Source organism: Cervus elaphus, chromosome 11 (genome assembly GCF_910594005.1).
Source record: "Cervus elaphus chromosome 11, mCerEla1.1, whole genome shotgun sequence".
Lineage (NCBI taxonomy): Eukaryota > Metazoa > Chordata > Mammalia > Artiodactyla > Cervidae > Cervus > Cervus elaphus.
Window position 1 is genome coordinate 10,780,786 of NC_057825.1, and position 15,299 is coordinate 10,796,084.

General features: G+C 41.1%; 1 protein-coding gene across 5 annotated transcripts in view; it reads left to right on the forward strand.

The window, feature by feature from the left end:
• Positions 1 to 2,475: 2,475 nt before the first annotated feature.
• The window catches only part of SCAI (suppressor of cancer cell invasion), a 120,702-nt gene continuing 107,878 nt past the window's right edge, over positions 2,476 to 15,299 (forward strand). For 3 of the 5 annotated variants that reach the window (XR_006343365.1, XR_006343364.1, XM_043916862.1), the window contains exons 1-2: positions 2,476 to 2,672; positions 3,380 to 3,424. Coding sequence is in view for 3 of the 5 variants with exons in the window: in XM_043916862.1 (XP_043772797.1) it covers positions 2,620 to 2,672; positions 3,380 to 3,424 (98 nt within the window). In the remaining 2 variants the exon portion in view is untranslated. The remainder of the gene's footprint in view (positions 2,673 to 3,379; positions 3,425 to 15,299) is intronic. The other 2 variants (XM_043916863.1, XM_043916861.1) reach the window with 2 other exon arrangements.

Here is a 15,299-nt window from a genome sequence, read left to right on the forward strand (position 1 = left end):
GCTGATTTGGATCATTCAAATGTTTCCTTAATTCAAAAATGCATGAAGTTTATGAATTTTTTTTTTGCATGTGTGTCAACAAAAATACTTACTAGGTAAGTATATTCCACTCAGTCCTTGGGGATCCACTGTTCTCGGCAGTTTGCTCTTTTTTATATAAATGGAAATGTGTTATTAAAGACTGAATGCAGGCATTATGGAATAGTGTGGAAAGAATATAGGTTTTGGGATCAATCTAGGAAAGAACCCCAGGTCTGCCAGGCAGTAAGAACAGCTAGCCTGTATTGAACACACTTAGCTGAATACTGTACATGCCCTATTTTGTATCATCCTTAAAATGGCTCAATGACTATATTACCTCTTTGTTCATCAGATTCGGAAACAGATCATAGGTAACTCGAAGGAGAGCTAGAACTTGAACCCCTTTAAGGCATCCTAGAATAGTACATCTTACACAATATCGGTTATTGTAGCTGTGTGACCCCCAAGCAAGTTGGATTCTAATCTTAAAAATTCTGGGTCTAAGAATACATACAGGGTTGGTCTCAGGATTAAAAAAAGCACTCAAAATACCCAGTCCCTGACCCGAAGTTGCAGTTTATTGAGAGCACACTTATATGCCATTTGCCCAAATTCATTGTAGTTAGGAAGTAAGAGTAATCCAAGGCAATATATAATTGCTGACATAGTGTAGTTTATGTAAGTACAACGAATTTGGAGAAGGAAATGTTTAATTAGGATGGAGTAGTTGGGAAGGCTTAAAAGAGGAAGTGTGAATTAAAAGAGGAACATGTACCAGAATGATGGGCCATGCATTTCATGTAGTAGAAGCACAGAAGCAGGGATTACTAGAATTTGGACATGATTTGAAGATAGAATTGAGGGTACGTACTTCTTGGGAAAGCTTAAGAAATGAATAGCTGCAGCTCTATTGACAATACTGTGTTACAGAAGCATTGGCCAATTATGAAAAACCTTGAAAACCAGACAGGATAGTTTTAATTCATGTTTTGAGAAACATAGTAAATGACTTTCAAAATTAGTTGTCTTAGTAAGTTGATCCCACCAGGACTCCTACCCCATCTTTCCCAGTCTGACAAATTATTCTGGGGTTCTTTCCTTTTTCTGGCTTGGTAATAGTAAGGGTGGATACTACTGGTTGGGAATTAGGTGACTGTGGTTCTATAATTTTGGGGTTATGTAAAATACTAATCTGGGGAGCCAACATGTTCAATTGTTTTTTCTTGTCAATGCCATTTTAAAGGTTCCATTACAATTTACCATCATTTCACTGAAGGAAGTATGTAAAAAGAGCTGTCTCAGAATAAAGGACAGCCCTTTACACCAAATAAATTTGACTTTATGAAAAATTAGTATTCTTATTTTTGCCATTTGTGGAGATCAGTAAGAGATTTGTCCCAAGCCTTTTAGTGTGTATAACTCTAAGCTGTTATATTATTGATGCACAAAAGCATGTTCCACTAAAACAGAAGTAGCTTAAGAGAAAATTATTCCTCTTCTCAGCTCCAAATGGATTCTGAGGCTCTACCAAACAAAAACTACAGAGGAATGCAGCAAGGGGAAGGGGATTCCACCAAAAAGGAAGAATTTTGTTAATATGTTAATGAGTTACTTCTTATTTTGAAGGATGGTCTTGTTAAAGCAGAAAAGATGACTGATTATGCTTATGTGCTGGTAGTCTTGCATGCTTAGGTCTGGCAACAATACTAAAAATGCAAAGAAATTTATTTCAAAATTGATTAGCTGGAGCAGAGGTCACAATTACCTTCAGTATCACAGGACGGTTAGCAACACATTCAGGGGTCAATTCTATACAGGCATTTGAAAACAAAGCCCATTGCTTTTGGTTATGGCATCAATTCTGTTTGCAGGGTTGATTTTCCTTTCTTGGTAATTTACTTTATAAACCTCTTGCTTTCTTGGAAGCCTGCACCCAAGCCTGTGATCTCTGCAGAGTACTGAGCACCTAAACCACGCTTTATTTTGATAAGATTCTTACAGTTTTCTTGCTGAATTCGCTATGAAGCTCTGAGTTCTGACCATTACAGCATGATGTAGTCTGGGACCGGATATGAGGTGGTCAAAATGAAGCTCAGTTTGGAGACTTCGCTCACTGTCGCACCTGCCAGAGGAGTTTGGGAAATTGCAGCGCTTGGCTGTTGGGTCTGGCGTGGCGCAGTGTCGGGGGGCGCCAGCAGGTGTGTGGGATGCAGGAAGCTGAGCCAAAAGAACCTGCCCGCAGGTGTCTGGCGCCGGAGACGCAGTTTCTACTTTCGGCCGCACGGTGGCGCTTAGATATCCCCGGCCTCCCTAGCAGTCTCTAAGGCACCTCCGCCGCCACCTGCAGTCTCAACCAAACTCTAGGTGGCGGGATGTGACGGCCCGAGAGTCCAATCGACCGCCAGGCTTTCGGCTACACTGCAGCTCTAGCCAATGGGAGCCGAGGAGAGGCGCGGAGGAGGCGGGTCTCGCGGCAAGCCTGGCAGAGGCGCGAGGCCCTCCGCCCGCCTCTCCGCCTACTCCAAGCCTCCGCCGCCTCAGCTTCCCGAGCGAGCCCTGCGGCCGCCGGAGCAGCTCCCGCGGCGGAGCAGGAGCCGGATGGTCAGAGGAGCCCGGCAGCCCCAGCAGCCGCGGAGTCGCCTGGCCCCCAGGTGGGGCGGGGGCTGGAGGGAGGTCGGGCTTGGGGATGGGGCGGGGGCGCGGGAGCGGGCCCAGGGCAGCAGCTTGGGGCCGTGAGGCATTCGGGGGCGCCGAGACTGGCGGGGCGGGGGGTTCAGGCTGCGGGGAACTCGGGGGTCGCCTAGGGGGCGGCGGAGCGGGCTGGCCGGCGGTCGCACCCTCCCGGCCGGATAAGAGGGGTGTGTGAGGGAAGGGGCGCCGACGGGTGAGACTCGGGGCGCTGGGCCGGGAGGGGCAGGAACGCGCGCGCCGGGTGGAGGGGGCCGTGGAATGCGGGGGGCGCCGGGCCTGGAGGGGCGGGGCTCGGAGGGGCACTGCACGGGCGGGAGGGGGTGGGCACCGGGAAGGGGAAGCGGAGGGGCTTGCGGGGTTGATGAAGCAGACAATGAGTAGGAGGTGGTGGGTGGTTTTGGGGAGATGGGCTGTGACGAATAAGGATGAGGATGGAGTGAGAGACCAGGAGACAGAGCAAGGTTTGGGCAAAACAGATATTAGGGGAACGGTGAGTCCCAGGGTCGCTGGGAAACAGAGCATAAGGCGTTTTGTAAGGTCAGGTATGGGCTTAGCGAGTCTAGGGTTCTCGAGGGCGGTCCGTTGAGTTCTTGACTGGCACAGTATGGCCCGCAGATGTGTTCTGGTATGTTACTTTTAGTTACCATCTTATCTGTTTGGTCTGTAGACTGACTGGCACAGTGGAGAAACCACCCCGAAAACGGAAAAGCAGGTAAGGCAAAATGCCTTCCTAATTTTTATTCGTATTTTCCATTTGCTTGGGTGCACCTGTGCTATACTGCATAATTATACACTGTCAGTGAAGTTTTTATTTAGCTTCTTCCCTAATGGGTGTAGCTGTGTGCAGGATCTCTCTTCTGAGGACCTCAAAGTATTACCTGTACACTTTTTTTTTTTTTTTTTGTATCTAAGATTATATGGCAAACAGATGTGGATAATTGAGAAGTCCTAGTTTTTTTATGTTAGCCGTAATTTCAACTTCTTCACCAGCTCTGTTTTAAAAGCTAAGGTTTACTGAACACCTACTATGTGCCAGGTACGATGCACAGGTGATTATTTGTATTATCTTCTCTAATCCCTGAAGCTCCCCAAGAAGCGTGTACCGTTAATCACTGTTTTACCCAGGAGAGAACTGAGACACAAGAGAAGCTGAGCATTTCCCCAAGATCATACATCTAATAAATGATAGAACCAGGATTGGAATCCCGGCAGTCAGACTCCGGAGCTGAAGCTTTTAACGTTATTGTATAATGCCTCTAATAAATAAATAATTGAAAATAGGTAACTTTTAAAAAATTCATTGTACATAGAGTGTAATAAACAGCTGAACCACAGGAAAATAGATGCAAAAGTGGTCTGCAGCAAGTGCATTATTCTGTGCATCCATTCCATTTTCTGAGCACATCCCACGTGTCAGGTACTTTATAGCCATTCTGTGTAGTCATTTGGAGATTCCTTTTTCACAGATGTTGGCGTTGGCCTAGAGAAAGTGAGTGACAGTAGTGAGGATGTGGCCAGTAGGGCCACTGTAATAGTACTTGCTGAGTTATCCATGTTAATACCTGGAAAATCTTAACAGTAAGTAGATAATGAAATGCTGATGGTGGAAAGTGTCAGTAGCCAAAGTTCCTTTATCACTCTTTAGGCCTGTACTGGGCAATATGGTAGCCGTGTATGGCGTTGAACACTCAAAATGTGACTCGCATGACTGAGGAACTGAATTTTTAATATTATTAGTTGTAATTAATTTAAATTTAAACATGGATACTTAACTATTGGAAAATGTTTATATCTGGAACAACTTGGGTATGTGAATCTGCTTTTTCATCTGTAAATTATGAAATCTGAATACCGATCAAATTTATCCAATGAAAACTTAATGTCCAAGGTGAGGCAAATATTTTAAGTATTAAAAAAACACACCAAATTTCAAATTAGTACAAAAAGAGCATGGCAAATTTTTCATTATTAGTTTTTATGTTGATTACTACATGAAATAGTATTTTAGATATACTGGATTAAATAAACTGTTACTCAAATTAATTTCAGTTTTTTCTTTTTATTTTTTCTAACATTACTGGGAATTTAAAGATCTCAAATATGGCTTACATTTACTTTCTTTTCAGTAGCCCTTGTTTAACTCTTATTACTCCATTGCCAGACGTTTAGAGTAGCCTCCTGACTGGGTACCCTACTTTGAATCTGTAATTGATTCACATACTTTGCAAGTTGATCTTGTAATTCTCAAGCTTAAGGTCCTTATGTGGTTCCCCTTGTTTACTGAACATAATTCAGACTTTTTAGTGTCATCATGAAAAGAAACTGCTCTCTATTATGATAAACCATAAAGAAAAAGAATGTTTAAAAAATGAGTGTGTGTATATATATATATATGTATGTATATATAATTTTAACTGAATCACTTTGCTATACAGCAGAAAGTAACACAGCATTGTAATTCAACTATACTTCAGTGAAAAAAAAGAGAGACTGCCTTTATTTCACTTCTCCCTATCTTCCCAGCCACAGTAGAGTTTTGTGGCCTTGGAAATTCTCCATAATGGAGCTACTAAATGTCTCGTATTAAATAACTTTCTGGTGAACCCTTCAGAATGAATTAATGTTCTGTTTGCCATTCCCAGAACTTATGTTTAGGTTTTTGCATGATTCCTTTTTCCCTCTGGAATACTTTCTGCTTACTCCTTGGCAAGCTCCCCCCTTTTAAGACTTCCCTCAAACATCGCATCTTCCATGCGGACTTTCTACCCTGTCCTTCACCTTCCTCTTAGTTCGTTCCTACGATAGCTTGTAGATACACCCACGTGTAATGGTTTGGGCTGAATTTGAATCCTAGCTCTATCAAATACAAGTTTTGAGATGATGTACAAGTTAATAAACCTCTCTGAACCCCAGCTTCTTCCTTTGTATAATGGAAATAATAACAGTTCAACTCTGATAGGGTCATTAAGTGTTCAATATAGTGCCCCGCACATAGAAAGTATCCAATAAATTTTAGGTTAAAAAGCACATTAAATGCCTTTTATTTACCACCTCTTTTCTAAACATATATAGTAAAAGGATGGAAAATAAAGATGTTAAGGCAAAGAAGACATGAGAGAAGAATAATAAAATTAAATCAGTGGCGAAGTTATATAGACCAGAAAGTACTTCACAGTTCCCAAAGGTTGGTTCCGTATTTAGCTCTCAGTTTCCTAGAACAAAGCTAAGAAGAAAATAAAGCTCAACTTCCAGATTCATGCAATCTGTAAAATCAAAGACATGTTCAAGGGAGGCACACTTTTTTTTGACTTTCAGAGAAAAATTTCTCTCATTGATTTTTATAATGGGGACACTGGTTTTGTGGGGAAAAATCCCCAGTGATAAATATACTAGAGAGTTTTTTTTAAAGATTGCTTCTTATAATGCTGCTCAGTCCAGGTTTAGGAGATACCAGTGAACATTCTGCAGAGAGCCAAAGCCCCTGGGTGTAGGTGTACTGCTTGCTGATGGTTTGGCTTGGCTCAGAGATAAGGAGGGATGCATAAATTATCAGGACTCTGCTTCTCCTCAGCACCCAGAATGGTTCCTGGCACCTAGAGAATGTTTGATTGAATTATGGAACGAATGAATCCTTAAATAATTGGTTTCATGAATATTATTTCTTGTAACCAAGTTTTGATAAGCATCAGGCAGCACAGAGTTTTACATTCTTACTCTCAGTCAGGAGTCCTGAGGGCACACATTCTGGGTATCTGAGGTCAGATCCTGACCAAGTCAGCATTTTGGCCTGAATGGACTGCCAATGTATATGTCTAAAGGGATCCTGTGGGCAGGACCAAGGTTTTTCTCAGAAAACAGTTCTGGGATTGCTCTAAAGGTAGAAAAAATAATGGCCAGACAAGCTCTAAAGATAGATTATAGAGAGAGGATATAATGGTCGTAGCCAGAAATTATTTATAGCTGTTTTTATGAGTTGTATACTGTGGCCATAAAATCCTCAATATCAAATGATGGAACTTCCTGGTGAACATTTCAAGATGAGTTAATCGCTGAAGGTAGTGTTAAGTATCGCTTTGAGCTGGCCTGCTGCGTTGAGTTGTGGACTATTAGGCTGTATATCCTATCCCATTTTAGGAAACGGTTGCCAAGTGTGATTTTTATTTTAGGATAGTTCCTGTGAAGTCATTGTTTTTGATAGACATTAGTTAGTGGCTGAGTTATCTTTTGAGAACATTCCTAGTGGACTAAACTATAAGACAGTTGAAGAAAAACTAAGATGACTTGAGATAAGCGCCTCATAACCCACTGCTAACCATTTCTTTGTTCGTTCTCCCTGCCCACCACCCCCAACTAAAACTCTTGTTTCCTTGTTTTAGTTCATCTTTGTACCCCTAGTACTGAGGGGTGCCCAATAAAAACATAGGGGACTAACAGATGAATTGGTGGTCAGAGGGAGTTAGTGCGGAATGGGGCTTTGGTGGTCAAAATAATGTGATACTGTTTAATGCCCCTGAAAAACCGTACTAGGCTGAAAGGAGTTTTAAGATTAGGAAACTTAACCTCTATCTGGTTTTGAAGAGTTCCAAAGGCTTCAATATGTCTGTTAATAAGTTTTGGATTATGAACTAGAGAATCCTTTCAGATCCTATTAGGAACAGGACCCATTTGTTTGGATAAGATTCATGTGATTAAAGCTTTATTGTGTGATTTGGGTTTTGTGTGTGTGTGTATGATGTATTTAAAGCAAAAGGATCCATATATTTTGGTGGTGTATGTAATTTGTTTAAATTACATTTGAATTAAAAAAACAAAACAAAACAGGAAAACAAAACCTTTAAATGCTTTCTAGTTCTGGGTACTAGGGATATAGACATGAATCTGACCCCTGCTGAGGAAAAGTTCATATCTTGGTGGGGGAGACAGACACACAAAAATGAAATGATGTAATTGACTTTGTATATATCCTAAGAGTTTACAGTAATTCTTCATGTTGGTAATGAGGGCAGTTTCTACAGACATTTCATCTAAGCTGTGAAGGTTTAGAGGATAAATTTTGGCAGTAGTGTGACTGTTGAAAATGACAGAGTAGAGCTAGGATGTAGGCTGACTAATGATGCAGTCTTCATTGTTTAGTCACTCTGTCATGTACGACAGACATGACATGTCTTGTGACCCCATGGACTGCAGCCCGCCAGGCACCTCTGTCCATGGGATTTCCCAGGCAAGAATACTGGAGTGGGTTGCCATTGCCTTCTCCAGGGGATCTTCCCTGACCCAAGGATTGAACCTGCGTCTCCTGCATTGGCAGGTTTCTTTACCACTAATCACCTGGGAAGCCCTAGTGATGAAGTCTTAAGAGAGATGAATTCAGAACAAGTGTCAGGTGTGGGAAGAAAGAAGTTTTTAAATGCTTGGGCTGTGATGTCAGTTTAGAAATTATGCAGTAGTTCTCAACGAGGTACCATTTTCTCTCCAAGGGGCACTTGGCAATGTATGACAGGATGAGGTGGTTGGATGGCATCACCGGCTCGACGTACATGAGTTTGAGCAAGGTCTGGGAGTTGGTGATGGACAGGGAAGTCTGGCGTGCTGCAGTCCCTGGGGTCGCAGAGAATAGGACATGACTGAGTGACTGAACTGAACTGAGAGACATTTTTAGTTGTATAAATCAGGGCATTTAGTGGGTTGTTGAAGAGCACTGCTAAACATCTGCAGCATACAGGACAGCTTCCCAACTGAGGAATTGTGCTGCTCCCATTGTCTGATGCTGAGAAATCCTGAATTAGAGTTTGAATCCTGGCTTTTCCTAATACTAGCTTTGGGCTCTTGGATAAAGTATTTAACCTCTGAACCTGTTTGTTGTTTTGCCCAATGCAGGTAATGATAGTATCCGCTTTGTGGAGTTATTACCCTCCTCTAATAGCATATAAACTTGTCTGTTTTCCTTACTATTCTGTTCCCAGCACTTAGAACAGTGCCTCACGTGTAATAGATACTCAGTCACTCTTTGTTGGCTAATTCAATGAATGACTTATTGAGGGGATTCATTGAAGTAATGAGTGTAAGATACATGATACCATTACCTGACATACATTAATAACTCAGTATGATAGTTGTGTCTATCCTTAGCTTAAATATCTTTATTTTGCCTTCACTTCCAGTATTTTTAAAAATCAGCTTTATTGAGGTGTTATTTACCTATGATAAAATTCACCAATTTTAAGTATACAGTTTGAGGAGTTTTGACAAATATATGCAGTTGTATAACCACCCATTGCAATTATGATATAGAACATTGGTATCCTGTGCTTCTTGTACGACTCACATTTGTTCATGTTTCCTTGTAGTCATGGTTCTGGCAACCACTGGTCTTTTTTTCCCTGTCACTGTAGTTTTGTCTTTTCTAGAATTTCATGTAAGTGAATCATTCCGTATATGGTCTTCTGTGTCTAGCTTCTTCCACTTGGTATAATGCTTTTGAGATTCATCCGTGTTATTGTTTGTGGTTGTAGTCAGTTTCTTATTGAGGAGCATTTCACTGTTTGATTTTACTACACTTAGCATTCACCAGTTGATGGACATTTGGCTTTGTTTCTAGTTGGCTAGTATGAATACAACTGTTATGAACATTTGAGTTAAAGTCTTTGTGCACACATATGTTTTCACTTCTCTTGAGTAAATGCCTAGGAGTGGACTTGCTGGGTCTTATAGTAAGTGTAGTTTAGCTTTTTTTTTTTTTTTTGTAGTTTAGCTTTTTAAGAAATTTCCAAACTGTTTTTCAAAGTGGCTGTACTATTTTGCATTCCCACTAACACAATGTATGGGATTTTATTTGCTCCACATTCTTGTCAGGACTTGGTATTCTTTTTCAAGTTATATTGAGATATGTAATTGGCATACAGTAAGCTGCATATATTTAAAGCATACAGTGATAAATTTTAACAAATTCCCCTTTGCCATTCTAGGGGTGTGTAGTTATACCATTATGTTTTTGTTTGGCGTTCCTTTACCTCCTTTTGTAATTTTCCTGTTCAGATCTTTTGCCCATTTTTGTGGTCAGTTGTTTGTCTTCTTTTATTTATTTATTTATTTATTTATTTATTTTTTTGTTTGTCTTCTTATATAGTTATAGGAGTTCTTTATATTGTATACTCTGAAAATTCTTTATCAGGTGTATGTTCTGCAGATTTTTTCCCCCAGTTTGTGGCTTGCCGTTTCCTTTTCTTTACAGTATCTTGAGGAGCTTTTAGCATGAATAGTAGGTTGGATGGGAACACATTTAATTGAGACAACAGATCTAGGATTAGGTTCGGGTAAGAGCATGAGTGTATTCTGGCTACACGGAGCATTAAGTGCTGCAGTGTCCCATCTTTAACAGGCTAATGAAAACATGGGTCTGGAGCTGAAGGGAGAGATTAGGGCTTGAGATGCGGATTAGGAAGTCAGCAGCAGATACGCAGTGATCCAGGTCATGGAAAGGAATGAGACAACCCAGAGGGACCATGTGGAGTGGGATGTGCCGATGGCAGTAGAGTGCTGCAGTGAGTACACGGTGAGGAAGCAGACCAGACAGCTTTGTCTCTTAGACGTTGTCTCTTGGCCGTATTATCTGTCCACTGCAGTCTTTCTGCAGGTGGTCATCAAACGAGGAGTGTCTATTTTTGGGAGACAGATTTCTGTACAAAGGGTACACTCTTTGGCGAGAAACATATTCTGGAGGTAGTTATGTGGAAAACTGGGGGCATGTCTTCCAGTCTACATTGAAACACAGGAATATTAGGGAGTTTCCTTGTGCTGATGTTGGCCTAGGCAGTATCTCTGTGGAAAGGCAGTGGCCGTGGTAAGGCTGTTTCTTATGGGCAAGTGTCGGTGAGAACCTAAGGTGAAGTGCCAGAATTAAATTCTGTAAAAACAGACTTGGTGAGGGGTGTGTGTTGGGGGGGGCCCTAAGAGTAGATGGTCAAAGTATTCAACGTTTTCATGGTAATACTTTATTCAAGAATTATACCTAGACCAGCTCAAGCAGTGGTTTTCAAGGGTTTTCATAAAGAGCCCAGAGGTTCCTTGGTGGTGATTCAAGGGCTCCAGGGGGTTAGAGTGCCCGGAGGAGGCAGAAGTAGATTAAGCAGGCTAGCTCGCCTCCAAGACTCCAGATCTACTTTTCTGTATGTATGTATATATATTTTAAAAATTTTTATTTATTTATTTTTTGGCTGTGCTGTATCTTTATTGCTTTGCCCAGGCTTTTTCTAGTTGCGGCAAGCAGGGCTACTGTCTCGTTGCAGTGTACAGGCTTCTCATTTCAGTGGCTCCTCTTGTTGCAGAGCACGGGCTCTTGAGCACAGGGGTTTCAGTAGTCATGGTGCTTGGGCTTAGTTGCCCCATGGCATGTGGAATCTTCCTGGTCCAGGGATTGAACCTGTGTCCCTGACGTTGGAAGGCAGTTTCTTAACCACTGAACCACCAGGGAAGTCCTCTTGTATATTTTTAATATGGAAAATTTCAAATAATAATAGATAATCTTAGAATAATAATCTTAGCATACTATAGTGAACCTGAATTGTTTGTCACCCAGCTTGAACAAGTATCAGCTCAATCCTATTTCATGTGTATACGTAACTCCTCCACCTGAAGTGTATTCTATACATATTATTCATCTGTAAATGATTTAGTATGTATTGTTGAAAGATAAAGATTCTTCAAGTGCATAACTGTAGTTCCTTGAGCAACAACTTGAAAGTTAGCAGTATTTCCTTAGCATCATTAAATATTTCATCAGTGTTCAGATATCCATGGTTGATTTAATCATTTTTAAAAAATCTGTTCAAATCAAGATCTAGATAAAATCAGGACTTGCAATTTGTTGATTAGATCTTAAGGTTTTTAAAAAAAATCTATAGTTTGCCCACTCTATCCCCCCACCACCCTTATGGCAGAAAGCGAAGAAGAACTAAAGAGCCTCTTGATGAAAGTGAAAGAGGAGAGTGAAAAATTTGTCTTAAAGCTCAGCATTCAGAAAACTAAGATCATGGCATCCGGTCCCATCACTTCATGGCAAATAGATGGGGAAACAGTGGAAACAGTGGCTGACTTTATTTTTCTGGGCTCCAAAATCACTGCAGATTATGATTGCAGCCATGAAATTAAAAGACGCTTACTCCCTGGAAGGAAAGTTATGACCAACCTAGACAGCATATTAAAAAGCAGAGACATTACTTTGCCAGCAAAGGTCCGTCTAGTCAAGGCTATGGTTTTTCCAGTGGTCATGTGTGGATGTGAGAGTTGGACTATAAAGAAAGCTGAGCGCAGAAGAATTGATGCTTTTGAACTGTGGTGTTGGAGAAGACTCTCGAGAGTCCGTTGAACTGCAAGGAGATCCAACCAGTCCATCCTGAAGGAGATCAGTGCTGGGTGTTCATTGGAAGGACTGATGCTGAAGCTGAAACTCCAGTGCCTTGGCCTTCTGATGCAAAGAGCTGACTCATCGGAAAAGACCCTGATGCTGGGAAAGATTGAGGGCAGGAGCAGAAGGGGACGACAGAGGATGAGATGGTTGGATGTCATCACGGACTCAATGGACATGGGTTTGGGTGGACTCCATCAGTTGGTGATGGACAGGGAGGCCTGGCGTGGTATAGTTCACAGAGTCCCAAAGAGTTGGACACGACTGAGCTATTGAACTGAACAATCTGAATTTTTCATTTTCTAAAAGGTTGGGGTATGATTTATAATGATGAAACTCACCTATTTTAGTGTTCAGCTTTGTAAATTTTGACAAATGCACACAGTTTTGTAACCACCACTACAATCATTATATAGAACATTTTCATCATTCCCCCAAATTCCTTTCGGTCCCCATTGACCAATTGGCAACCACCAACCAGTTTTTTCACAGTCTGAAATTTTGCCGATTCGGTCCCCAGGGTATCATTTAGCATGTTTCTCTGTTCCCTGTGTGTCTTATAAATTGGTCGATCGGTCGTTAGAACTAGTTCTGGAGACTTGATGAGATAGAGTCAGGTTTTGTTGGTTCTTTTTTTTTTTTTGCAAGAATGCTTAATAGGGGTGGTATGTAGTTCTTTCAGGGCCTCTTTTTTTTCTTTTTTGCTGCTAGGAACTCACAGTAATCAGTGTCTGTAATTTCATTTGAGGTTACAGATGGTGACATTCTAAATCTTTCATTCCTTCTTAATTGCTAGCTGAAATGCTTTTATAAAAAGAAGTTCTCTTAAATTTTCTTAAATTTTATTTTTGAAACTAACATATTACAGTCAAATGAAAAGTTCTGTGACATTTTAACACATGTACAGATTCCTGTAACCACCACTGCAAGAAGAGTATGAAACATTCCCATTACCCCCAGAACTTGCTTCTGCTGTACCATTGGAGCCTCATCCTCCTTGCATCCCCAGCTCCCTGGCAGCTGATCCGTTCTTCATCAACTGTTTAATATTCCTTAGGTACAGTTTGTAAAAGGAAAAGCAGAATAAAGGCTTGTCCCCTTGCCCCTTTCTTTTTATAATTTATACCAAATATCACCATGAATTGCTTTCCTGGCATGCTTCAAAGGTGACTGACTGTCTTCTTATCAACTCATGGATTTAGACATATTAGTAAATTTCAACCCATTGTGATTATTTTTCTTGTTGATGATCATATTGACCAGTGGAAGCCTCTTCTATATTGGCTCTTGGGTCCTTTTGAGAAGAATCCAGTAGACTTTGGTAGCTTCCTTCCAAACCCATCATTTGTTTTCTGCTCAGGCCTAGAATCAACCATTCCACACAGAGACCTATTTTTTCTAGTATCTCTCAACTTCTAACTCTCTGTTTTGTATCCTGAGAGTCTATCTGAAAGAAAGGATTGTAGAACCTACAAGTAGTTTTGAAAACAACAAATCCAAAAGAATGGATTATATACTATATTCTTTCATAATCTACCAGAAATGTATTTTTTAATTGAGTTTTTTTGATAAAAGTTGACTAGCACACAATTGGGACATATTTTAGGTTAAGATCCTGAAATATAGGTAATCTGCAATGCTGTTTATGGTTGGATCTGTTGAGAGATTAAGTAAATGACTTGTGAATCATGCAGTAGACTTGATTTTTCTATACTGTGGAAATTATGGGTCCCTAATCTAAGTGGGTGGCTTTCCCACAAGACCAGGATTTTTGCAGGGAGGATAATGAATTCAGGCAGATACACATGGTTATGTAACTAATTGCTTAATATTCTATACATTAGGAGAGTATAACCTGGGAAATTTTGGGAGTACTGTATTAGTGATGGAAAAATCTTAGTATTTTGATGGAGCAACTTGTCTGGAATTTTTCTGAAACCACCAAGATTAGTGAATTGTAAAAGATATCCATAAGGTCCTAAATTAATTGACTATATAGTCAGTATGAATCTTATCTCACAAAATGAGGTAACCATGAAGCATTACTGTATATATGTTATTTATTTTTGACTGTGCTGGGTCCTCATTGCTTTGCCTGGGCCTTCTCTAGTCGCAGCAGGCAGGGGCCACTCTTTGTTATGGTGCTCGGGCTTCTCATTGCAGTGGCTTCTGTTGCGGAGTGCAGTCTCTAGGTGAGCGGGCTTCAGTAGTTTTGGCATACAGGCTCAGCAGTTGTGGCTGGCAGGCTTGATTGCTCCATGACATGTGAAATCTTCCTGGACCAGGGATCAAACCTGTGTTCCCTGCATTTGCAGGTGGATTCTTATCCACTGCACCACCCAGGAAGTTCTGTATTATTTATTTTGAATGAAATTAAATCCAACCTTGAGACATCCCCTCTGCCCCAACTCTATCAAACTCATGAAAAACTCAATCTCAGGGATTAAGAATGGCATCCACCCCTCCTCAGGGTTGTGCAGCATCTGAGAGGCTTGTGAGGAACCAGGAGAAGGGTGGAAGGTTAGTTTTCAGTCCACTGTGGCTGTGAGTGGTAAGCCTGTTGTCGAGGTGGGTGTGGGTCCTTCACGTTTGGTGGCTCTAATGGTTATGACTGACTTGAAGCTCAAGAGTTGTTGCCAGGCATGGGGGTTCTGGTGTAGAGGTTTCAGCTCTCCAGGTACAGTGCATACCTGAGTCCCTGTGAAGACTTGTTACCTCCTAGAGCACTGCTAGGAAGTGGAGTTGCAAGTCTCTTTTTGTGAGTCCCAAAGCTCTTCCCCTTCCCAATTAAATTTCCCTCCTTTTTTCTTCTTATTTCTACCTTTCTGCCCTCAAAGGCACTTTCTTTCCACCCTTCCCTCAGCGTAATCTCCTCAAGGAGTTTACATTGTCAGAAAACAAACACAAACCTCCCTTGAGGCAGGGACTGTTTTCTTGGGGATTGAGGAATACAGTGAGAGTAAAACATCCATTGGTGTCTTAATAACTTATCCAGCTACTTAATTTTTTTCTTTCTTCTCTTAATAATTCTTTTACTCCCTGTGGTGGTTTTAAAGAACTGTGTATAAATTCTTTAATTCTCCTTTCTTTAAAAGATGGAGCTTGGGAACTTCCCTGGTGGTCCAGTGGTCAAGACTCCACACTCCCAATGCAGGGGCCATGGGTTCAGTCCCTAGTTATTGAA